Source organism: Pteronotus mesoamericanus, unplaced genomic scaffold (assembly GCF_021234165.1).
Source record: "Pteronotus mesoamericanus isolate MK-2021 breed Mesoamerican mustached bat unplaced genomic scaffold, CSHL_Meso_final scaffold_174, whole genome shotgun sequence".
NCBI lineage: Eukaryota > Metazoa > Chordata > Mammalia > Chiroptera > Mormoopidae > Pteronotus > Pteronotus mesoamericanus.
The window spans coordinates 15,184,178-15,210,631 of NW_026555309.1; the positions used below are offsets into that span (position 1 = coordinate 15,184,178).

At 35.5% G+C, this 26,454-nt stretch overlaps 1 protein-coding gene across 2 annotated transcripts in view; it reads left to right on the forward strand.

The window, feature by feature from the left end:
- The window catches only part of DPY19L4 (dpy-19 like 4), a 68,050-nt gene that overhangs the window by 16,386 nt on the left and 25,210 nt on the right, over positions 1 to 26,454 (forward strand). For both annotated transcript variants that reach the window (XM_054590273.1, XM_054590274.1), the window contains exons 4-13: positions 1,001 to 1,091; positions 1,590 to 1,711; positions 1,821 to 1,966; positions 10,490 to 10,613; positions 15,963 to 16,097; positions 19,934 to 20,065; positions 20,165 to 20,263; positions 21,013 to 21,086; positions 23,618 to 23,776; positions 24,504 to 24,623. In XM_054590273.1, the coding sequence (XP_054446248.1) occupies positions 1,001 to 1,091; positions 1,590 to 1,711; positions 1,821 to 1,966; positions 10,490 to 10,613; positions 15,963 to 16,097; positions 19,934 to 20,065; positions 20,165 to 20,263; positions 21,013 to 21,086; positions 23,618 to 23,776; positions 24,504 to 24,623 (1,202 nt within the window). The remainder of the gene's footprint in view (positions 1 to 1,000; positions 1,092 to 1,589; positions 1,712 to 1,820; positions 1,967 to 10,489; positions 10,614 to 15,962; positions 16,098 to 19,933; positions 20,066 to 20,164; positions 20,264 to 21,012; positions 21,087 to 23,617; positions 23,777 to 24,503; positions 24,624 to 26,454) is intronic.

Genomic DNA, 26,454 nt, shown 5'->3' on the forward strand with positions numbered 1-26,454 from the left:
CGCCACATTATTTTGGCAGGCTGGTAGGACCCGAACAGGAGCTCAGTGTCCAGGGCAGTGTCCTACGGAGCAGGCGCAGCTCCCTTTGTCAGAGGCCAGAATGGGTTGTGGTGATGTTTGGGGGAACGTGTTACAGCAACCTTGTAGGCAGGCCGCAGCACCTGGCTAGAGCACCCACCCATTCTGTGGAGGTGGACGGGGACCTCACTGGCACTCACTGGTATCTAGGGTTTCCTAGCCTTCTCTTTTCATCTCTTTATCTTGTTCAGAAGCTGTTCACTGAGTCCTCAGTTGTCTCACAGGAATAATTACTCTCTGTATACATGTATGCTAAGAGTTTGCTTGTGGAAGTTCAGTGTCCTATACCGCTGCCATCTTGGACCTCTCTAAAAGATTATAGATTTATGAAAACCTGATTGAGCAGGAAAGCACAAAGTTTCCTCATGTTTTTGACTACCCACATTCTTGGTTCTGTATAGCCTAATTTTCTGGATTTTAAGATTTCTGTTCCTGGGAAGATCATTTGAAAAGTACTGATTAAGTATCTGCTGTTCTTGAGAAGTACTAAATAATGGCTTGCTGTTCTGGATACATAGGGAAGTGCAATAGCAAGAGAAAATACTACTTTCTTCTTAAACATATCTTTTTATTTTGGACTAATGTGCCTCAACCATTAATTTTTATTTTCTGCCTTATTATTTTTGCTGTCCTTAGGGTATTTCTTTTGGTTTCCTTCTAGATTTTCCTTGTATATAATAGGTAAATGACTTAATGAGTTACAATTCATCTTAAACCTTAGATGTTTTATTAAAATGATTTCCAGAAGATTAAAAAGTTTAACCTCATTAATAATTGGCCACTAGTAAATAAAGGAAAATTCAAACACATCTGTGAATAAAGGGATAAATAAATAGCATTAGTTTAGAGGATGAGAAAGAAAAAATAGAGCAGTTGAAATTTAGGACACTGGTATTTAAATAATTGTTGTATTTTCTTTTAGGAACTTGAGCGGGAAATCACATTCCAGGGTGACAGTGCCATTTATTACTCTTATTATAAAGATATGTTAAAGGCACCTTCATTTGAAAGAGGTATGATTACTACATTTGGATTTTTAATAACAATATTTTTCTAAAACAAAACATTCGCCCTTACTGATGTGGCTCAGTTGGCTGGGTGTTGTCCCACAGAGCCAGAGGTTGCTGGTTTGATTCCCAGTCAGGGCACATGCCTGGGGTGCAGGTTCAGTCCCCCGTTGGGGTGCATGTGAGAGGCAACTAATCAAGGTTTCTCTCTCACATCGATGTTTCTCTCCCTCTCTTTCTCCCTCCCTTCCCCTCTCTCTAAAAATAAATAAATAAAAATTTTAAAATAAAATATTCTTTTATGTGGGAACCTTCGAATGTGGAGATTGGTATTAGAATATAGGCATTACTCTTTCTTGTACTTAATAAAATTGGAAAAATGAGACACAGTATTATTTTGAGATTTTACTTGATAATTTAAAATATGAAATGACTTTTGAATAACATGTTTAGTTATTGTAAAAGCAGAATAAATAATCTAGAGAAATATTTTTCTATATTTAGGTGTTTATGAGCTGACACATAATAACAAAACTGTATCTCTGAAGACTATAAATGCAGTGCAACAAATGTCTCTATATCCAGAACTTATAGCCAGCGCTTTATATCAAGCAACCGGTAGCAATGTATGTGTTTTTTCTTTTGACTATAACATTTATTATCTCACATACTAAAGAATCCTTAAAATTACTAATGTCATCCCATTATCTCCTCTTTCTGTTTTTTCTCAATTAGGAGATGATTGAGCCAGTATATTTCTATATTGGTATTGTTTTTGGATTGCAAGGAATATATGTTACTGCTTTATTTGTTACAAGTTGGCTTATGAGTGGAACCTGGCTAGCAGGAATGCTTACTGTTGCATGGTTCATTATTAACAGGTAAGAGAGATGTTTTAAACTAAGTTTTACAACTTTTTGTGTCTGTGGTAGACAATTCTAAAAATGTTCCCTGCACTATCCCCATTATTCCCTACACTAATTCCCACCTGGGAATATAATGAGATACTATCCTGTGATTATAGTATTTTACATGGCACAGTTGACCTTAAGGTAGGAAGATTACCCAGTGGGCCTGATCTAATGGTATAAGTCCTTAAAAGTGGACAGCTTTCTCTACCATGTGCAGAAGGGGAAATGAGAGATATTCAAAGGAGAAGAGTTTGCTGTTCTGTTGCTGGATTGAAGTGAGAAGGAAATTACTTCTCTCAATAACCAACGAGCTCATAAAAAGACTGCATAAGAACTATAGCTCTAGTTGATGCTTCAGATTTTAGCTTAAGAACCTCTGAGCAGAGAATCCAGCCATACTCTGCTGGGTTTGTGAGCTAATAAATCTGTGCTGTTTTAAACCACTACATTTGTGGTCATTTGTTATGCAGCAAATGGAACATAATATACCCACCTTGTATCTCTCGTTTTTTAGACATAATGACATTGGCGTATGTAGATATACCTCTTCTTTCCTCTTTTATTTTAAGATTGACAACATAAGCTTTATAAGAAGAAGAGGCATCAGATACATTACTATTAAGTTCACCACCACAGATAATGATTCAATGCTAATCTATGATAGTATGCTTTGAATTGATAAATCCATCTTTTTGGTGATCAAAGCAACCTCAGTTTTTTTAAAAAATTTATGTTTTAATTATTGATTTGAGAGAGAGGAAGCAGGAGGGAGGAAGACAGAGAGACAGAGAGAGAAACATCAATTTGTTGTTCCATTTATTTATGTATTCATTAGTTGGTTTTTGTATGTGCCCTGACCAGGGATTGAACCCACAACGTTGGTGTATTGAAACAATGCTCTAACCCATTGAGCTACCTGGCCAGGGCCAGCCTTAGTTCTTTAGTAAGGGACAGGGCCTCTTTGAAATAGCAGGATGGTTTGAAACATGTCATAAAAATATTCTCGACATTGGTCACTGTCAAAAATTTATTCTTTGAATGATGGCATTCTCCTTCCTTCTCATAATATCTCCCCCCATAATACATAATATGATTAAATGATTCAAAATGAAACCTCATTTTTGTTACAGATTTCTTTCAGCAGTTGCCAAATGAAAAATATGATAGTACTAGGGGGGACCCAAAAACCCCTGGAATTTTTAATAAAACATTGGGTATTTATTTTTAGATGTTTAAACTTTGGCCACCTTTAAAGTGCTCTCCATTTGGTGCAGGACACCTATCAAGACATTTTTTTCACTGTTCAAAACAGTTTTGAACTCACTGATTTTGATGCCTTTTAGTGCTTCTGCCATTTTTTGTTTCACCTCTTCCACATCAGCAAAACATTTCCCTTGGAGGACTTTTTTCATCTGGGGAAACAAAAAAAAAAAAATCCTAGAACACTCACCTAGAGGAGGAAGCCTATAATGAGAAGCCCCGCCCTCAAGAATATAATTTGGTTTTTTTGTGTCCCACCTCATACTTTGAAGTTATTGAGATTAAGCATTAAAGGCTATTAAAATCTCTTACTGGATCTTGTTTGTATTTAGAGTCACATGCTGGCAACAATTTGATATAAAGAATTTTTTAAATCTTAAAAGTTTTCAAGTATAGATACTCAGTTTATGGGCAAGTATATTTCTTCTCTAAAATACAGAGACGATTCCCGGGTTCGGCATCTGTTGGTTGGGTGTTGTCCTGCAAGGTGCAGGGTGCGCCAGATCAATTCCAGTTTGTGGTGGGTGCGAGAGGCCACCGGTTGATATTTCTCTACCATTCTTTTTCCCTCCCTTCCCCTCTCTCTCTAAAAATAAGTAAATAAAATCTTCAAAAAAAAATTACAGGGATGAACCAAACTTTATTATTACAAAAGCGATATGTGTATATTGTGGAAAATTAAAACCAGCAAAAATAAAATAGTAACTTCACATTCCCACCATCTAGAGATCATTCAGCATTTTTTCTACCTTGGTGCCTATTCTTTTGGGGTCTTTTTCTATATGAATATGTATGTATATGCATGTATTTGTATATATATATATTTTTTGCCAAAATGATATATATTGCACATACTGTTTTATGTGCTGCTTTATTTGGCAATCGCTACCTGTTCATTTCAGTTTATCTTACTTAATACCCAGTCCATATTACAATTTCCTCCATTGATCCCAAAATACCCTACATAGTTAGTTTATTCAAACAAGTATGTAATCCAGGATCACATATTACATGTGATTGTTATGTTCCCTAAATCTCTTTAAATCCAGCATAGTCCCTTTTTTTGTGACAATGGATTGTTGAAGGGACTGAATCAGCTGTGCCACAGAATAGCACACCGTGTGGATTTCTCGTTTCCTTGTAGCATTATCTAGCTTTATGCCTTATTCCTTGTGTTTCCACAAACTAGAAGTTGTATTTAAAGGCTTGATGGGTTCAAGGTAAACATTTGTGGTTAGAATATATCATAGATGCTGTGTTGTTTTATGTCCCGTGACATTAGAAGTACATGGTATTCAGCTGGCCTACCCCGCGTGAGGCTGAGACAGCCGCTGGCTCAGGGGATGGCAGTCTGATTTCTCCACTGAGCGGTCGCGTTTTCCTCTTAAGACAGGAAGAGAATCTGTGTGGTGATTTGGGGCACCAAATGAATTTCCTTTTCATTATTAACTAGTTACTTAAGGGTCATGGCTCCAGTTAGTAATCTTTCTTGGAATTAGTGATTCCACTCAGGTTTATAAAATTATATTTTTCTGTTTTCATTAGTTGCATTCTTCATTCTTCAAAGGTAGAATTTTTCTTTATTAAACAGGGTTGTTTAGTTATCTTTAAATTTAGTTACTATTAGCCCTGGCTAGCGTGGCTCAGCTGGTTGGGTATCATTCCGCAAATCAAAAGGTAACAGGTTCGATTCCCAGTCGGGGTGCATGCCTGGGTTACAGCTTTGGTCCCCAGTTGGGGCCCGTGCAAGAGGCAACCAATCGATGTTTCCCTCCTTCTCTTTTTACTCCCTGCTTCTCTCCCTGGAATCGATTAAAGAAAAAAAATTTTTAAAGAAATTCTCTTAACTATTAACAAGTCAGACAAAATGCTTAACTTTAATTACCAATTTCTAAGTAAGGGGTTGTCTTAGTAGCTGACTTCAACAGTGATAAGAAACTTTTTCTGGTGTTCTCTTTTTAAATATCTTTGTCTACTTGGGATTTTTATTGACTCAATAGAACTAAATCCATTACCATCATTGTTTGTTGTTGTTGCTGCTCAAATTGTCACAATGTTCATCAATAGGAGTCCTTTCAGGCTGGCTTCTGAGTTTGGTTGTTTTGGACACACCTTCATTAGTCTTTGAAAGCTTTCTTGTTTTTTGGCTCAACAAGCAGGCTCATCTTGTAATTCCCTGTGAAAGATTTGAAATTAGCCATTTCTCTGTAGAGCTCTGGTTGCTGTTAATAGAATAGTATTAGAAAAAGAAAAAAAAATAATAGTAGTATTAGAGAATGTGGTGTGGGTGCTAAGGTGATAAGATGATTTCTTGTTATGTCAGAAAGTGCTTGTTAGAGAATATTTCAAGTTGCCATGTACTTTTCTACAATTCTGTTAGGATTCATTATTAGAAATTCAACAACCTACTCACAGAAAGTTATCTCAGTACTCAGACTAGATGTAGAAAGTCCTGCTTTTTAAAGTGAAATGGTATTTACTACAAAACAAGAATTATTTTTAATATAGACCTAAAAGGATTGCTTTCTTGATAATGTATTAGTTATTGCTGTATAACAAATCATCCCAAAAGGTAACAGTTTAAAACAACAAACAGTATCTCACACAGCTTCTGAGGGTCAGAGGGCTGGAGTGATTTAGCTGGGTGATTAAGGTTCAGGGTCTCCTAGGAGGTTACAGCCAGGAGTTGGCTGGGGCTGCAGTCATCTGACAGTTTGGCACGAGTCATTTACTTCCAAGGATACTGCTTAGGAGAAGCCTCACTTTTTTGCCGGCTGTTGGCCTAGAAGGCCTTAGGTTCTCACCAACTGTGCCTGTCCGCACGACTGTTCACAGCGTGGCTGCTGGCTTCCTTTAGAGTGCATGATCCAAGAGGGTGTGCACTGAGTGTGCCATAGTGGAAGCCAGGTATATTTTATAACCTAATCTCAGAAATGATATGCCGTCACTCTGCCATATACAGGGCTGGGCGAAAGGAGGTTTACAGTTGTTCATGTGGAAAAATATATAGTACAAGAATAAATAATAATCAAGAATAAACTGTGCTTCGTGTACTCAGAACAGTAAACCTACTTTTGCCAACTCCTGTACTATTCATGACAAGGACTGACTAGTGCAGCGTGGGAGTGACAACACCGGGTGTTCATATCCGGGGGTAGGGACCATTGTGGGCCATCTCGGAGGATCGCTACCACACGCAGCGAACTTTTAATATTGATTTCATTTAAACCCTAGACTTATCTTAATCATAAATTTGAAGAGAAAGCCCAAGCAACTTTTCCCTGTAAAAATAACAGCATTGAAGAATAATAAGACTCCCTGTCAAACACTTTAGAGAACTTAGTGAGAATTATAAAGAAATTGTCTTATTTAATGACACAGTATATCCTAGCTATCTGGAGCAGAAGTTAGGTAGAAAAATTAACCTGATCTGTTCTGCTACAATGTATCTTTTGGCAATTGAAACATTCTAAGAAAGTAGCTTTTAAAAAATGTGTTTGTTTTGCATTTTTTTAAATTTTATTTTAATTTATTTTTTCAGATACATTTGTCTCTGCCTACCCCCCACCACTTTCCCTTGCTGTTTTGCATTTTTTAAATGATTGTCAATTCATTATTCATTACTGTAAAATGACAGTTTTTAACAGTGGAAAAGAATTTGATTGCAATTTTTTTTTTTGTTGGCACTACTACAGATGTCCCCCACTTTGCCCCCTGCCCCCCTCTGCCCAGCTTTGTTTTGCATTTTGTTTATTTTTTTATTGGTATGTATTTTATACAGTTGACCTTTGAACAACAGGATTCAATCTGCATGGGTCCACTTATATGTGGATTTTTTGCAATAACTCTACAGTTAGCCCTGCTCATCCCAGGTTTCTCATCCATTGCTCTGGCCAACCTTGGGTTGAAAACAGTTTATTTTCAATCCATGGCTGAGAATCAGTGGATGTGGAGGGCTAATAGTATGCATTATTCTATGCCATTTTATATAAGTGACTTGAGCATCCTTAGATTTTGGTATCCATGGGGGAGAGGTGTCCAGGAACCAATCCCTTGCAGATACCAAGGTGCAACATAAGTCTTTGGGGAGTCAAAAGTTATGTGTGGATTTTCAGCTGTGCTGGGTCTGCGCCCTAACCCCTGCATTGTTCAAAGGTCAACTTTATTGCAAAATATATTGTAATACCATGAAAGAATACACTCTCTCCTTTTTATTCATCAGCTTTACAGTTTATATGTGATTGCTTAGAAAAGTATAAAAAATTTTAGTCATTCTATTATATTATGATCATTAGTAGTGTTCTTAATGGTATTTTGTGTTACTTGTTTATTAACCTCAAAAGGGGAAAACAGTTGTAAACTAGCTCCTGTTTGTTCAAACCAAAGGATGTAGGCATACTAGAAAATTCAAGGGCATTTCAGGAAGCAGCATGTACAGACAATAGTGGTAGGGGCAGTCAGAGACAGATGACTTTTTTTGAACAGATTTATCATTAAAGTAGGCTAACTTGAATCCAGTTCACATAAAAGCAATATGGAAATTGTTCTTTGTCCCCACCGATCTTCTCATCTGCCAATAGATGCCTGGGTCTCACTTTCACTGGAAACACCTTTATATTTGACAAGCAAATAAAATATGTATGATTAAAAGTCTACACTTGATCTTAGCCAAAAGGCCAAGAAATGATATAATTAAAAGTCTATACTATATTTAACCTCTGGCAAAAAAAAAATAAATAAAAATAAAAGGAAACTATGAACATTAGTAATAATAAATAGGTAAGATGTAGTGAATGCACATATCCTAGAGCTACAGTTAACAGAAAATATTGGTAACACGAGGTGCTGGTTTTGTTGTGATGATATTGGCATACTCAGGGTGCTCCATGGAGGTGTATGTTTATTCAATTTTAGGCGATAGGTTTTCAAAATTTTATTCTATTCCTAGGAAGTCATCCAAAAAATAAGGGGAAACGTTACTGCTTGATCTTACTGATTATTGTATTATTTGTAATAATATGAAAAATTAGAAAACCACTTAAAAATAAGAGATTGGTTAGGTACATTGTAATACATCAGTGGAAGGGAACATTCAGGCATTAGAAGTTTTACTGATATTATATATTATATATTTATTATATAGGTGTTTTTCAACTTTCTCACATATGTTGACAGGCCAAACTGTTTTACTTGTGTAATCTAACTCAATGTTTCTCAAAGTTCAATTATGTATATTTAAAACTTCTTTTGGATTCTATTTGTTGGCTTAAATAATTTAATTTATAATGTTTCTTACATATAAAACTAGGTAAAGCTCCTATGCTTAAAAGCATTTATACTACTGTTGAAGCAACTTTACTAGTGAAATAACAAAACAATAAAATATTACTGGATATTTTGCAGAAGCCAAATTTCTACTGTCAGTGTACACATGGTATCAGTCCAGCAGGTTCTTTTGAATATGATAAACCTACACATTTGGGTACCATGAGATGACTCAGTTGTCATAATGTTGACCTGTTCAGTCCACTGTGAAATCTTTTTTTACTGTGGTGATCAGGACATTGTTTTTATTTGGAATACATCATTAAGACCATCTCTTTTTTTTCTGATTAACCCAAGCCAGTTGAAGTAGTATTATGTTGCCAACTATATTGTTAATACAAACATGAAAGTGAGTCCTGAGATCTTTTGGCAATAATGAGTTACAAAGTAAATTACATCGAGGTAATTTAGATTATGCTTAGACTATGATGTGTTTAAAATACAAACACAATTAAACTCAGAGCGTGCCAATCTCTGCCAATGTATCTGCAGGTCTGTGAACCTCATTTGACCTAACAAGTATTATTTTGAACTGCTGGCTTGTGCTGCTATCTGTTAGACTCTGTCACTGGGGAGAAAAAGTGGGTCTCATTTGATTTTGTCACATCCCGTTGTTAGCCTTCTGGTCCTCATTACCCCCAAGCAGGACGAGGGAAAAGAGTGTGAATGGCAGAGGTTTTCAGGAAGGTAGCAGTGAGGAGGCTTGTCCAGGTGTAGAGAATAATTAGCAGAGATTCTACTTTGTGCTATAGTGACTAGAGGAGAAGGATCCCTTCATCCCTTTCTCCAAAGAGTGTTTCTGGACCAGAGTTTTCAAGATTCCACTCCACTGATCTGTGAAATCGGTAGGGGCAGTGTGTGAACCTTTGCAACAGGAATTGCTGGGTTAAGCTTCCCAGTCCTGGGCTGATGGGGTGGTTGGCAGAGTCCTGAATTGATGCTAGGCATCCTCTCCTTCCCTCCACTTCCTGACTATGACAGGTGAGTCTCTTATTTGTCTTTTAGGAAGTTAACTTTCACAACAATTTTTCAGAAATAAAATTGTATGAAATAGGTGGCCTTTTGAATACATGATAATCAATAAATGGTATCAGAGCAACCAAATCTGGAACAGAAATGCTTATTACATGCATACTAAAATAAATTCCAAATGGATTTAATGAAACAGTGAAACCAGTGATTACTATACAAAAACATTCATTCAGATATTTAAAAAAACTTTGTAATAGGTAAAGTCAGACACAAAGTAAGTATTTAACAAGAAGGAATTGGCTAGATTTTGATAGATCTGTGCAGTGGTGTGCCATATTCATCAAGTGTTCTTGAAGTATATTTATTGGCATGTGTGTATATGTATATTATGGAAAGATGCTCATAATATATTGTTAAGTAAAAAATAGTTCATTACAGAATTAAGATCTAATACTGTTACTAGGTTCCTTTATACACTTTATGTTCCTTATATAAGGAGTATGAAAACTGTGGATCTTCCAGACCTGCTAACTATGAATAGTGTACATTGTGCTGTAGAGGAGGGTAACCATCTTGTTAAGGGAAGGGAGGGTGGGTGCTGAAATCCAGTATATTCTGCAGTGAACTGTGTGCTGTTAGCATGAGGCTCTATCTGCCACAGCAGAGATGCCTTTCCGCGCCCCCCCCCCCCAAATGCTCTCAGAGGCCCATCAATTTATCAAGAATGTGCAACAGCACTAAGTCTTCTGAGGGGCTGCAGGTAAGACACGATTAATTTGTTCCAAGATGCTGTTTAGGCAGTGGTTGGTTGTGTCTATTCCTATGTCACAGGATGTTATGGAGAACAATGAGATGTGTGTGAAAGTGCTTTGAAAAATATAGTGTTACACAAATGTAATGTCTTGCTCTTTGCTCTTCATCTATGGTTTATTTTAGGGTAGATACAACAAGAATTGAATACTCCATTCCTTTAAGAGAAAACTGGGCACTACCATATTTTGCATGCCAAGTTGCTGCACTTACAGGCTATTTAAAAAGCAACTTAAATGCTTATGGAGAGGTAAGATACAATTTTTTTTTCTGCCACAAGTTTAATTTATTTTCATTAATCATACAGATAATTTTGGGGGGGAAGATACAAATTTATTTCTCACAATTCTGACATACTACAAATCTGGTACATAATTTTAAAGCTAATCATACTGAGTTAAAGTCAATGAAGCCTAGTTACTACATAATAAAGGATATAGTTAGGTAGTCTTGTTATAAATAACATTGTTCTTCTGCAATCTGACAGTAAAATATTTTTAGGAGAAAGGAGATGTATTGTTTTAGTGCAGTTATTTGACAAATACAAGAACAATATCTTATTTTGAAAATTACTCAGTGTTATTTTACCATTTCTTTCAGTTCTGGAACATTGATGGTCTTAAGTCATCACAAGTTAAAGAAATATTAGTGAAATATAAAGAGTGACTATAAATGACAGCAATGTAAACTTTTATGGTAGCACTGCATATATTTCTGTTTACCTTTATGTTTCCTGTGACTGAGGTATAGGTAGTTTCAGGAGACTGTCCCAGATAGTTTAGATTTTTTTCTTTTTTTCTTTTTTTGTTGTTGTTGCTGCTATAAACGCTTTTGGGAGTAATATAAAGCTTACAGACTCTGTCTCAGAATAATGATTTTAAATGCATAAAGTAAGTTACTATAAAGGCAACCAATTATATCTAAAGTAACTGAAACGTAGCAATCTTTTGATGGTCTGCCTGTCTGGGGTTAAGAATTCCTAGCTAGGTAAAGATCACAGGGATCAAGGAAAGGCATCTATGGAACCCAGTTGGCTGGGAAATAAGATGTACTTATGGTTTCTTTTGGAAATCTCAGAAAAATGTACTGTTCTCTCCAATTTTCAGTGATGACAAATGTTCTGAGCATAGCAAACTTTTGATTTCATTTTTATAACTCTAGTATTTCCCTTTTTATGTAAAGGAAATATCACATTTTAGATTTGTAAGTTTCCTTTTGTTGTGTTTGTATAAAGAACTTTCTGAGCAAGAATATTTTCTCCTATAGTCAGGGAGTCTGTGCTTTAGTGTTCTCCTGTTAGGTTGTGCAGTTTTCTCCTAGGGAAAATAGGTTCTTCCATTTCCGAATAAAAGAGTTCATTATAGTAAAATGAACTGCCTAAGCTTCTTTGTGTATACCATTATTTTGAAATAAAACAAAATTTAAGTTTTCTAAAAAAGGCCTAATCATCTTTTTAATAAAATCATTATTTATTTTAAAAAAGGAGTTTTGGAAAAGATAGTGGAATGTATACTAATTTTTTCCCTTCTATACTGTATTTGATATTTTGCCATCTCTCTTCATTGCCATGTTTTATATTTATTTTTTCTAATATGTTTTTATTCTAACTTCTTTTAAAATAAAAAAGTAATACATACACATTACACATATGGTAAAAAAATATTGTAGGTGCTAGTGGATATAGAGACAAAAAGTGTATTTCCATCCAGTTCATTGTATACTAAGAATCCTGTACTTTTTGAAGGGATCCAAGAATAGATTTTACTCTTATTTAGCTTCTCCTTTTTTATTTGACCACAATTATCTTCCTCTATTTTCAAAGTACTCATAACATTCTCCCTTCTTCTCCACCCCCCCGCCCAATTTCTTTCTCTGTTAATATTAAGGTAAAGGGGGAAAATTGTTTTTGTCAGTTGTTTGATTATTTATAACTAGCCACTCATCTGGTGGTACTCAGCAGTACGCAACAAGAGCAAAATATGTATATACCAATATTAAAGGAGTGACATTAAGAATTTTATTTTCAAAAATGGCAGGAAAAAAAGGAAATTAATCATGGTATATTCTTTTTATAAAATTTTTGTTCCACTTATTTATGAAGGGGGACCCCCCAAAAATGGAACTGTCTTCTGGAGGGTGGGCCCCTTGTAGTTCCGGCTTCACCCACTAGGAACCTCTCTGTACCAGTGCACCAGCTGGCATTGTTGGGAGAGGCTGCATTTGGCTTCAGTGAATTTTGTGTGAAGACTTTCTCCACATGTTTGCCCATTTCACGATGGCTGATTTATGAGCACACCTGCCCACACCATGCTGAATGTTCGGTTTTTGGGCCAAAAAATGACATGACCCCCATGCCCCGCCCTCCCTATTCACCCGATCTCACCCCAAACAATTATTTTTTTGTTTCCCTGGATGAAAAAAGCCTTTAAAGGGAAACATTTTTCAGATGTGTAAGAGTTGAAACAAAAAAACAACAGAAGCACTAAAGGGCATCAAAATTGATGAGTTTAAAAACTGTTTTCAGTAGTGGAAAAAAATGTCTCAATAGGTGTATTACATCAGATGGAGAGTACTTTGAAGGTGAATGAACTTTAAACATGTAAGAATAAAAACACAATTTTTTACAAATAAATTCTGGATTTTTTTTTTGTTCCCTCTCATATTCATTTTTTGGTTGATTCCTGTATGTGCCCTGATTAGCGATCGAACCCACAACCCTGGTACATCTGGACAATGCTCCAACCAAATGAGCTACCTGGTCAGGGCAACCATAGTGTATTCTTGACCCTTCAGCTTAATTTCAGTTTTTTAAAAACCAAAACAGCCCAATCCTTCAGTTATGTTTGTCCCCTACCATACTGTGTGTACGTGTGTGTGTGTGTGTGTGTGTGTGTGTGTGTGTGTTTAAATCTAAAGAAGGGCTCTATCTGAATTAATAGAATTTTATCAATGTCAGTTTCCTGGTTTTGATACTGTATTATGATCATGTAAGATACTGTCATTGGGGGAACCTGGGTAAGGGAATTCACTATACTATTTTTGCAAATTCTTATGAATTTTAAACTATGTATATATGTATTTAGAATTATATTCTATCCTAATTTCTTTACATGTACTCCTTTTTTGGAGTAAGGAGGATGTATAGTTGTATGAATTTTTATTACATGTGTAGATTCAAGTAACCGTCATCATAATCAAGATATAGAACTGTTCCTTCATGCCCTGGCTGGGTGGCTCAACCCAGCTGGGTTGAGGCATCGGCGCATACACCAGAGGCTTGTGGGTTCAATCCTTGGTCAAAGCACATATCTAGGCTGCAGGCTGATCCCTGGTCAGGGTAAATACAGGAGGCAACCAACTGATTGATGTTTCTCTCTCACATCAGTGTTTCTATCTTTTTAAAATCAATAAACATGTCCTTGGAGGAGGATTAAAAAAAAAAAAAGAACTATTCCATCACTACAAAGAAACTCCCTATGTTACTTCTTAAGTCACACCTTTCCCTCAGTCCTGACCTCTGGCAACCACTGATCTGATCTCTATCATTGTAGTTTTGTCACTTTGTCACTTAGAGAGCTTATATAAATGGAATTATATAGTATGGTATCCTTTGAGATTGGCTTTTTTTTCTTCTCAGCCTAATGCCCTTAATATCCATTCAAGATGTTGCATGTATCAGGAGTGTGCTTCTCTTTATTGCTGAGTTTATTGCTTTTTATTCCAGCAACATGTATATTTTAATCACATACTTTGTATTCTTGAGGCATGGTCCCAGTCACATCAGGATATCCAGGCTCAGATCTTTTGTGCAGTTATCTGGAGCCATCCAGAGACACCTGTGGTTGATTACTGAAACCCATGTAATGTGTCACTCAAGTTATATATATAAAAAGGTTCATAATAAAGGCCTAATTGAAAGTGAAGTGAACAAGGTAAGGGTTAGTAGACAAGAGTGCACAGAATTTTGAAAATGTTTAGAGAAAGGAAAAACTTAGCTAATTGTCCAGATTATGTTTTACATGTATTTCTATCTTACTTTCACTGTGTGCTCTATGTAGTTTGAGAATAAACCCTTGGAATTAGTGAGGGCTTCATTCAGTGTAGCTTTTGTCCAACATCCCCCAAATATTCTCCAAATGCCCAGTAGGTTAGTTAGGCTGAGTCTGCACCTGAGTCTTCATTGGTTTCTATTACTGAATTCTTTGGGGATGATGGTTTCAGGCCTGGTTATTGAAGTTCTGGTTGTTCCACACTGGAAGATTTCCAGAACTCTCTGGCTGATGTGGCTTGGTGGATTGAGCACCAGCATGCAAACCAAAGGGTCATAGATTTGATTCCCAGTCAGGGCACATGCCTAGGTTGCAGGCCAGGTCCTTGGTAGGGGGTGCATGAAAGGCAACCACACATTGAAGTTTCTCTCCCTCTCGCCTTCCCTTCCCCTCTCTATAAATAAGTATAATCTTTAGGGGGGAAAAAAGAGATTTTCAGAACACTTTCTCTTTTAGCTGTTGTAATAGGAAGCACAGAAGCTTATGTTTTCTACAGTGCTGAGTCCTCCTGGGCCTTGCAGTTGGTATTCTTCCAATTGGTGGAAATTTTCCATCTCTTACAATTCGTTTTCTGGTCTTAATCTTATTCAGGATGCTGGAAAAATCATATCTGCTGATGGCCTGAGGTATTTCTGACCCTGGAATTTATCACTGAGTATAGTCAGCTGAGTCTGACTAAACCTTTCCAGTTTTAGAGAACATGATTCTTAGGTTTGGCTTCTTGACTTGACTTCGTTCACTGTTCTTAAGAGAGCAAAGTCATTTGACACCATTGCAGATGGAGGAATTGGAAATAAAAATGTAGATCCCTGGAAGAAGTAAAGACTGGTGTTAGAAATATGCCAAGAGACGGTGGATTTCTCACAGGCTTAGTTTCTCACTACGGGATCACTTGGAGGTGACATTTGGAAGGACAATTGATTTTAGCCAGGCATATTGGGGCAATGAAACCCTGTGTTTAGTTCTTCAGCAGAGGAAGACAACTAAGAGTTTTATATGGTTGACAGTACAAGCATTGGGGAAAGGTAAGGCTACACTTTTGCTGAGAAGAAATTTAAAAACCAGTGGACTTTTTCCATGGGCTGTACAATAGACTGTGATTTAAACACACTAATAAAATGGAAGCTCTTAGGAAAATATAAAGCACCATGGAAGTGAAAATATTTTCTTGGGTGATGGAAGTTAATTTCACAATAACAGAAGCCCACCAGAGCCAAATCTAGTAAAGGCCACAATTTTCTTATATTTATTAATTTACCTCTTTGAGGATGAAAGGAAATTGTACTGAATTTTATTTTATTTTTTCCTTTGTCTTCCTGCAATTCTCAATATGATGTTGAACTTTGAAGGACATCATTGATTTCTCTCTAGAGTGCTTTAAGATCTTACTGTTTCTGTTAGGATTTGCTAATTATGTTATTTTAAAACAGATTTTCAAGAATTAGCTTAAAGTTGAACCAATAACAGCTGCTACTTTGAAGTAACAATTTCATAGATTTTTACAGTAATAAAGCTATTCATATTTAGTTTCTTTCTTTTGTTTTCCCTAGAGGTTTTGCTACTTGTTGATGAGTGCTTCAACTTACACGTTTATGATGATGTGGGAGTACAGCCACTACCTCTTGTTCCTTCAAGCAATATCTCTGTTCTTGCTCAATAGTTTCTCATTGAAGCTAAGTGACAAGGTATTATGGCATTTGGAAACTGCGATTTTTAAATCCAGGGAATACATGTTTTTATAGTGTTGTATCTTAAAACCATTTAGCTTTTAAGCTTCATTTTAAAATATTTTAATAGGTTCTGATTTACACTTCTCAAAAGATTGCTAAATTCATCTCCTCTATCCTTTTTATAACTTTGAAATTCCTTTAAACACGATCTGCTTAACCAAAGTCACCCTGAGCTTCCTCTGTATTTCTCGCCATTTCTCCTTCTTCCATTTTTGTTTGTTTAAAAAAGAAAGAAAAGTGAAATACAGGACATGTATGAAAGAGTATATGTAGGCTGTACATGCAGTACTAGAATAAAATATGAGTATTTGACCACCCAGGCCAAGAAGTAGAGCATTTGAATACCCTAGAAGCCCCTTTTTAACTCTTCGCCAGTCACATCCAGTTCCTTCCCCAACCATAGGCTAACTATCCTGAATCTTTTTAGTTCTTTCCTCTTTTTCATTGTGGTTTTTACCACCAACCTATGCATTTTCTAAAAAATATCTTGTAGATAGTGTGTTGTGTACTTTTGCCTGATTTGCTTTTGAGATTCATCCATGGTGATGTGCTGAGCTATATCTCATTCATTTGTATCTATTCATTCTATTGTCGACATTTTAGTTTTTTTTCAGTTTATTGTTCATGTGCTGTTATAAGCATTCTTATACATGTGATGTGGCATGTAAGTGCAAGATTTCTCTAGAGGATATGCCTGATAACAAATTACCAGTCAAAGGATATGTGCATATGCAACCTAACTAGATACCAAACCTTTCAACCTAATGGCTACATCAGTTTATACTATTAACAGAGGTTGTTAAAAGTTCCCATCAGCATTTGGTTCCTTCTGTTTCTGTCTCTTTTTATTTTTTGGCACTTCATATCTTTTTTTTTAATTTTAAATTTTTATTAAGTATTTAATATGTTATCCAAGCTAGATTTTAAGAATCTTCTTGCTGTCCTCTTTTTCCTCATCGCATATACTCATCTGGTCCAAAATCCTGATGAGTACCAACATTTATTTTATTGGAATAGAGAAATTTTGATATAAAGAATCATGACCCAAGTACAAAGTCATTCACTTGCTAATTAAAGGGTAATAAGAACCTGAAAATATCACAGAGGTAGCAACTGCAGAAAACAGTTACTGCCCTAGACCTGAGGAAACAAAGGAAGAATTTGGAATTACTCAAACTTAAACATAGAGGAGGAACCCTGTGGAGCTGAAACTCAGACTCTGAAGAGGGGCCACTACTCAGCTTTGTTGGTGTTTCTGAAAAGGAAAGAAGGACCCTGTGGAAATAAGATCCAGACCTCTGAGACTGGAGCTGTTCTGTGGGGCAAAAGGATGCAATAATGCTGGTTCTTCAGGGGTTGGAGGAACTTCAGTGTCATGCAGTGGCTTCCTTCAGCAGGAGGGAATTGCTCAGTTAGAGTGAAGAAGTATCGCTGAGGTGATGCTTACCTGAACTGCAAGCAGACAGGAAGCGCTAGGAAGGAACAAGTTCCTTCTTTCTCTCCACCCTTGTAGTCTCTCTTACATTTCTATCAACAGGGCTTAATAGGGAGCCAACCAGAAAAACAGAAAGGTAGATTTCATAGTACCAGCCCCAGCTTTATGAGGCAGGGGTAAAAGATTAAATTTGGAACTAAGAGACAATTACTCAATAACTGTAGAACCAGCATCCAAAAATAAAAAAAGAAGAAGAAGAAGGATATTATGAGCACCCAGAAGATCCCATTGTGCCCTCTCCCAGTCATTGCTTCAGCCTCCAAACAGTGAGATATCTTTTTATTTTTATTTTTTAATGGTCTGGCCGCTTAGGGATTTTTTTTTTTCTTTCTGCCTTTTGGTTTTTATTTTTTTGCTTTTAACACTCTGCCTTTGATTTTTCCTGCTAATACCTATGCTTTGTCTTAATTTTCCCTTTCTAAAATGAATTAACTTCATGATAGAATAAGTTATTATACTGTTTTAGAAAAATAAGTCTACTAAGACATAACTTTCCTGGGAGATCTATTAAGATATTGGATTTAATTTCCTTATGCTTATTGTTAAATGGAGCAAATACAAAAGTACTTTTCTCTGGTGCTACATCTCATGGCAGTTTAAGAATGGTCTGTCCGGAAAGTATCCATCCATGTACTAGGAAAAGTGGAGACATTTCTTAAAGTTACAAGAAACATTGTAAATAGGACAATGGTGCCTCAGACCCCTTCAAAGTAGGCACCTTGGGAGCTCACACTGTTCTCCCACTGTCTCTTCTACTGTTCAAAACACTTTGCAAAATCCTTTGTTGGAATCCCACTCAGCTGCCTCATTGTATTTTCCTAAATCTCATTGAAGTTCTGAAATCTCTTCCCTTTCAGAGGCAATTTTAGTTTTGGGAAAGGCAGAAGTTGCAGGGCACCAAATCCGGGCTGTAGAGGGGGCTGAGTCACCTGGGTGATGTGATGTTTCTCCAAAACACTCTGCATGATACGTGATGCCTGAGCGGGTGTGTTGTCATGATGAAGCTACTTATCACCAGTTGCCCATAGGTGTGGCCAATATCGTTGTATTGCATCTCTCAACCAATGAAGAATATTGAGGTAGTACTCTTTATTAATTATTTGGCCTAGAGGGATGTACTCATGATGGACACCTTCCCAATAAAAAAACACAGTTAACATTGGTCTTGATCTTGCAACAACTTTGCCCCGCTTTCCTTGGGTGTGGAGAACCAGGGGACTTCCACTGGGACGCTGCTGAGCCATCGTTTCTGGATCACAGCCATAGACCCATGATTCACCTCCAGTTATGGCCTTGAGGAAATCTGGTTGATTGGTAGCAGTTTGAATCAAGTCATTAGCAACTGCAGCACAATGTTCCTTCTGCTCTGTTAGCAGAGCTGTGGAAATGATTTTTGCCTCAAAACATTTCATGCCAAGATCCTGCGACACAGTAGTTTTTGGAATCAATCCCCGGATCAGCTTCTAGTTCTCACACTGTCAGTCGCCGATCTTTGTTGATTGCAGCCCGTACACTGCCAACATTCTCAGGTGTTCTGCTTGTTGCAGTCCTTCCTGAATGTGAATCACTTCCAACAGATTCTCTACCATCTTTGAATCATCTGTGCCACACTTTTATTTGTGCTGCACTCATTGTATCGTCCCCCAAATCCTTCTGAATCATCCAAATAGTTTCTGCTGAGGAGTGTTCAAGTTTAATGCAAAATTTGTTGCAGATTTGTTGCTCTACTACCTTAGTCATTTTGAATGTGATGACCACACAGTACACGTGCTCACCCAGCAGTGTCTACCTCTCCCAGTACCTAGTACAGTTAAGTTGTTACTGTTGATGCATATGCATTCCAGTTCACTTTCCTTCGCTGCCAGGTTACATCGATGTTGCACAAACCGCTTCCATTATATTAACAATGGCTGGACTTTTTCCGGACAGACTTTGCATTTTCACTGGGTAGATTTTGGGAACTACTGCAAAAGATTATGATTTTGGATTTAATAACAAGGTAAGCTAAGTGAAATAAGCCAGAGCCTGGGACTACAGAAGGTTCTCGCAGTCTGATTTAGACATCCATCATTTTAAAGTTTTTAGCTTTATTTGCAGGCATTCTTTCTAAGAAGGAAATGATAAATTAATTACATATTATAACATTAAAAAAATGGGTTGAAGGTATGCACAATACACTAAATTATAGTAGAGCATTTACCTTGTAATTGTAGTCAAATCTATTCTAAATAAAACTAATGAAAATAGGTACAGTAAAGTTCATTTTATCCTTATTCATTTTTTTTTGTACCAACAGGTTCATGAAGTTTATAAAATCTATATATTTTCTCTCTTTCTGGGATATTTACTGCAGTTTGAGAATTCAGCTTTATTGGTATCTCCTTTATTAAGTTTAATAGTAGCCTTAATGTTTGTTAAGTACCTTCAGGTAATCAGAACTGCCTTTTTATTATTCTTATGGTGAATTTTTAAATTGTTAATTTTTTATACCTTACTTCATTGTTCATTTGATTCCCCCCCCCCACAGATAAATGTGAAGAAAGGAACTTTTGTTGCTAAAATAATGAAAGTTATTAATTTTTATTTGGTGTGTGCTCTGACAGTGACATTGAATATTATAATTAAGGTAAGTAACTCTGTGTCTGAGATTCACACAGTGGATAGTGGACTAAATTTTATTTTTTATATTTTAAAGGTGATAAAGGGATGGAAGCCATTTTGTTTTTTTAAAATTATATTTATTGATTTTAGAGAAAGGGAGAGAAACAAACATCAGTTTGTTGTTTCACTTATTTATGCATTCCTTGGTTGCTTCTTGTGTGTGTCCTAACCAGAGATCAAATCACAGCTTTGGCATATCAGGATGATGCTCTAACCAACGGAGGTGCCCGACCAGGGCTAGTAAATTAAATTTTAATGAGAATAATGAGTTAACAAGAAAACAGAATTTGTATAGTAAAATTTTTAGTTGACCAGTGATGATGCCTAGCATATTAAGTGAGAAAATTGGGTTATGATTCTTTTCTAGATATACTTTAAAAATATATCTACTTTATTTTCCATCTAATTTAAAATGTCAATATTATGCAATTAATATTGTGGAATAAATTGAGATGAGTCAAAGATGTTCAGAAGAGTGGGTAAATTACTTAACCCAAGTGGGATAAAGTTGAAATCTTCTTATTACTCCATTATAGTTTTATACTTGAGTATAGGGTAATGTGATGGACTTACGCCGATAGATTTCTTTGCTTCACCATTACACTCTGTATTATTTCATTCATATCTTTTGTTTTGTAGTCGTGCTGTTTTCTGTTTGTAATATTGGACACTAGCATATTGTAAGTATAGCTAATCGTTCTTTTTTCCCTCCAGATGTTTGTTCCACACAAAGAAAATGGGCACATGCTGAAATTCCTTGAAGTAAAATTTGGACTAAATATGACTAAGTAAGTTTTAGATTATGTAAGTTTATCTAACTCCATACCACTTAGAAGATAAAGAACAAAAATAGTGAAAGGAGGAAGTATATACCTAATTAAATACCACATGGAAAATAAATAATTGGGATATTATATCTAGAAGAAATCTGACACTAATGTTTTCTCTCATTAAAAAAATCTCATTTAGGTCTTTCAGAAATTAGATATACTTAAACCTCAATAGCATTAATGTGTTTTGAGCTTACGTTCTCCCTTGATGAGGAAAAATGATGTCATCTAAGGTCAGAATAAATGAAAGATTTAAAATGAATAAAGAACCAAGGTAATTTTAACCACTACATCAGCAAAATGCTTACATGAGAAAGGGTATAGGCCCCCAAAGAGGGGTAGGCAGTAAGATATTTATTTCATGGCAAAGAATTTCATCTGGGGGTTATAATAGTGGATTGGAGAAGAAGCTGACTTTTTAAATTCAAGAATAGTGTTGTGCCTTTTTTTGTCTGTTTTTTGGTTTGTTAAATGCATTTTTAAAACCTAAAATGAAATTCATGATTTTAGGTACTGACAAGAGTCTATTTGCCTAACAGAAAATATATTTTTACCTACACATTTCTTTAGTTCATATAATATACCTTAGAACCTTATTATCATTTGCTATGATAACATGGGATTTGAGATACTGTGCATGGAATTTCATGTTGTGATATATCACAGTTAACAAAGTATTTGACATGGTTTAAACACTGGAGAAATCTTTTGAAGAGTAAGTCTTACATATACATCTAAGATAATAGGTTCCTTTAAAAGGCCATGTTTCCATAAGGGTAGAGACCATGTCTTTTTCACAGTATGTGTAGGTTTGGCACGTAGCAGACAATCAGTAAAAATTAGTTGTAGGCCTTAATTAGTGTCTGCCTCTTAAAATAACTTTCCCTTTAACCTTGGAAGACTCTAGAACGAGCCTAGGATTAAGGGCTGCTTTGTCCAATGTTTTTAGCTGATGTTACGTAGTGCCCCTTTATTCTGTATGTCAGGTACTGGATTTACTTCACAAAGTAATGCTCTATGTGTTTTAAGATTAAAACATGGTCCCTGTCCTTAAGAATATTGCCATTTCATAAGATAGTTTTGGTACCATTAATGACATGGGTGGTATAAATGGTAAATGCCTAATGCTTAAGTGTGCCAATTGGGTATTAGGATTTGGAGTTCACCAGAATTTCAGGAAACATTTTTTTTGAGACACACTTTCAGGAACCACTAAAGAAATGTTAATAAATATTCGTTGGATGTGCAGGATAGTAGGCCAGATACTCTGGGGGATACAAAAATGACTACAACCTAACATACGGCAGGTTGCATTAAGAACTATAATTGGGAGATAAGTAAAGGGCTGTGAGGATATTGGGAAGGAAAGGTTGAGACTGGGGGATACAGAAAGAATACTTGTTAAATTGGGATTTGAATTGGACCTTTATAGAATTAATAACTTTAATAGGCACATTTTAAAAAGGAATGCATTTGTTGTAGGTACAAGATATTTCAGTGGCAGCCTCTTTGATGCAGCTGTTTTGTTGTTTGACACATTGTGAAACTTGAACCTTTCATTCTAACTCTAGTGGTTTGGGAAGCGGGCATTGCCCATCAGTCCGTGAGCACTCCTGAGTAGCATTCCGTCTCTTACCTCTGTCCCCAGGGCTAGGGATTAAGAATAAAATGGAGGTTGCAGTTGGATTGGGAGTGACAATGCAGATAAAACGACATATACCGAGGAGTCTTGTTAATATTTAGCTTAGGGTAAAAAAAGGTTATCCTGATTCCTATAGCTTGAAAGTTTTACATTTCAAATTTTATGATTACTCTCTTAGTAATTAGATATCTCTTTTTAAAAGAGGTCTCAGTTGAGTTATGTTTATCAGTGTTAATCAGGGCTGTCTAATAACATGAACCACATATGTAATTCTCTAATAGCCACAATTAAACAGTAAAGAGAAGTAAATTTAATTTTAATAATATATTTTAGTTAATCCAATATATCAAAAATATTATTTTAATGTATAAACAATATAAAAATTATTGAGATTTTTAAAAATTCTCTTTTATCTTTGAAATCCAGGGTGCATTTTGTACTTAAAGTATATCTCCATTTGCAGTGGCCACATTTCAAGTGCTAATAGCCACATGTCCCTAAAGTTAACATATTGGACAGTGCAGATGTAGACATTAGACAGCTAAATTTTTTATTGTCTTCCAGATAAAAATAGAAAGTGAAACTTCCTTAAAACTGTATTGGGCTCTAGAAATGGTAACATTATTTGGTAACAAAAAGCAGCAGTTTTACATTTATTAGAGCAGTTTGTTGAGGAGAGTTTACTAATGCTGCTTTCTTCATTTGTTAAGGGTAGGATCCAGCTGTTATAAGTGAATGGATTTGAGAAATGTGCTTTGTTTTATCTAAATTTCTACTGAGATAAAAATACTTTTATGGTCAGTAGTTTAAAACGCCTGTTATTTTAGTATGCTTTTTTCTTCTATAGGAATTTTACAATGAATTGGCTCCTGTGTCAAGAATCCCTGCAGTCACCATCTCAAGAATTTTTTTTGCGATTGACACAATCTTCTTTATTACCTTTCTATTTATTAGTGTTAATTATTTGTTTTCTTTCTATGATGCAAGTTATTTTTAAGAGAACTAAGTAAGTACCTATGAAATCAGTCACATTACTAATATTTTATGAAAGTATGTAAAATTCTTTTAATATTCTTCCAATTTTGTGTATTTGTTTTAGAGCTTCTAATTTTACTTTCTCTTCATTAATATGTAAAACTTAATAATGATAAGTTAATTAGATAAAATTTAAATTTAAGTTCATATAGCTAAGCATGTAATGTCCAGATTTAGTCTAGGAGTAATATTTAAATAATCAGTCAAACTTTCACAAACTTTTTGACTAATTTACTCAGATTTTTACTTTAACATAAGAAAAATTTCTTCTATTTAACCTCAAGGAAGCTAGTAGTATACGTGATTTTAAATTATAATATTTGTCTATTTTAAATATGTTTATCATGTTTGAAAGAAGGTTGTATATAGTATCTTGATTTTGAGAACTTAGTTGTTTGGATTATGATTTATCTATACTGATTTAGCAATTACTAGTTGAGTGATAATTGATCTTAGAAAGGATCTTAAAATGTTTTTTAATTATATTTCTGAACTTTCATTTTTAGTTTTCCTTGAGTCAGTGACATTCAGGTTCTAAAAGCCACTTTCAAAGACTTGGGGATAGAAAAGTTAGTATTTGACCAGCAGAATATACTTTCAAATTTTAACAACTACCTATATTTCTTTCTATGAAGAAATTTAAGATCTTTGATTTTTCAAATATATATTTTAGTAAAAATCACATTTCCTTTCTCTAGTGGTGAGTCCCTGAAAGAAACTTTTACTATTGAAGATGGACGAATTGGAGAAAGGCCAGAAATAATTTATCATGTGATTCACAGTATTTTATTGGGTTCTCTTGCAATGATTATAGAAGGGTAAGTGTACTTTATTTGATCTATTTGTATTTATAAAGAATTGTCTTTTCTAATGGTAATAGGTAGATAGTTTCAAGATACATTTGTAAAACTTTATAAAAACTCAAAATCTATATATTTTCTTAATCTAACTGGAGTTTACAAAGGCATAATACAGTGAAGTGACATTTACTGATTCATTCATTTGTTCAAAAACTATTGAATGTCTTCCAAGGGCCAAACATTGCGCTAGGTGCTGGAGGTGCAGTGGTGAACACTGGTGGGCACACAGTCTTTAACCTTATGTGACTTACAGCCTGATGGAGGTGACAGATGTTAATCACGCAAAAATAAAATTATAACTTTGATAAGTGACGGACAAGTAAATGGTGCTGTGAGAACATATAAAAATGGAATCTGATTGAAGAAATCTTTCAGAAAGGCTTTCTAATGTAAAGATACTTGTGAGTTGAGACCTAAAGGGTGGGTAGGAGTGAACTAGGTTAACAGAAGAAGGAAGAGAATTCCAGGTAGAAGATCCGCATATGCAAAGGCCTGTGATAGAAAGAAACATGGCTCATTTTGGGGAGGGATTTATTGGGAGAGATGAAAATGAGCTCAGTATGGCTGAAATACAGAGTTACAGAAAGGTAAGTGTAATTTATTTGATCTATTTGTATTTATAAAGAATTGTCTTTCCTAATGGTAATAGGTGGATACTTTCAAGAATGCGATTTATCATTTAGCATAGGTTATAGGCATGAACCCAGGTAAAAAAAGACGCTTTTGTCACACCGGACTGCCAAGGGCCTAGAAGTTATCTCCCAGGAGTCAGCGGTAGGGCCAAATTTCTCTTTTGGCAGGGTTTTCCTGCACAGTGAATAAGATGCATGAAAATAAATATAATAAAAAGCAATATATGAGGTTCTGAATATTAATTTATTTTTCTGAAATTGTAATTCACACCAGAATATTCCTTCTTTATTTTCTAGATGAAAGATGAAAGTGTTATCATCAGAAATTTGTAGTTTTTTAACAGTCTCTTTATCAGACAAGTCACTTGTATGCAAAATGAATGCTTAAAGCTTGCAGATCATTATGTTTAAGTTGCCATTTGTTTATTATTGTGGTAGAAAGCACATAACATAAAATTTACAATCTTAGCCATTTTTAAGTGTATGTATAGCTTGGTAGTATTAAGTATATTCACATTACTGTGAGACAGATCTCCAGAACTTGCTCATCTTGTAAATCCAAAACTCTACCCATGAAACAACTCTCCGTTTCTCGCTCCCACCAGTCCCTGGTAATTCCCATTCTACTTTCTGCTTCTATGATTTAACTACTTTAGGATACTTCATATAAATAGAATTATACAACATGTGTCTTTTTGTAATTGGCTTATTTTACTTTGCCTAATGTCCTCAAGGTTCATCCATATTGTAGCATGTGACAAGAATAATATTCCATTCATGTATACGACATTTTGTTTTACTCATTCACCTGTAGATGGATATTTGGGTTGCTTCTACATCTTGGCTATTGTGAATAGTCCTGCTATGAACATGAGTATGCAAATACTTCTTTGAGACCCTGCTTTCTGCTTTTTTTTGGTATATACCCAGAACTGGGATTGCTGGATCATATGGTAGTTCTATTTTTAATTTTTTGAGGAATCTCCATACTGTTTTCCATGTAGTTACATCATTTTACAATCCCATCAGCAGTGTACAAGGTTCCATTTCTCCACATCCTTACCAACATTTGTTATTTCTATTTTTCTGATAGTAGCCATCCTAATGGGTGTGAGGTGATATTTCACTGTGGTTTTGATTTGCATTTCCTTGATGAT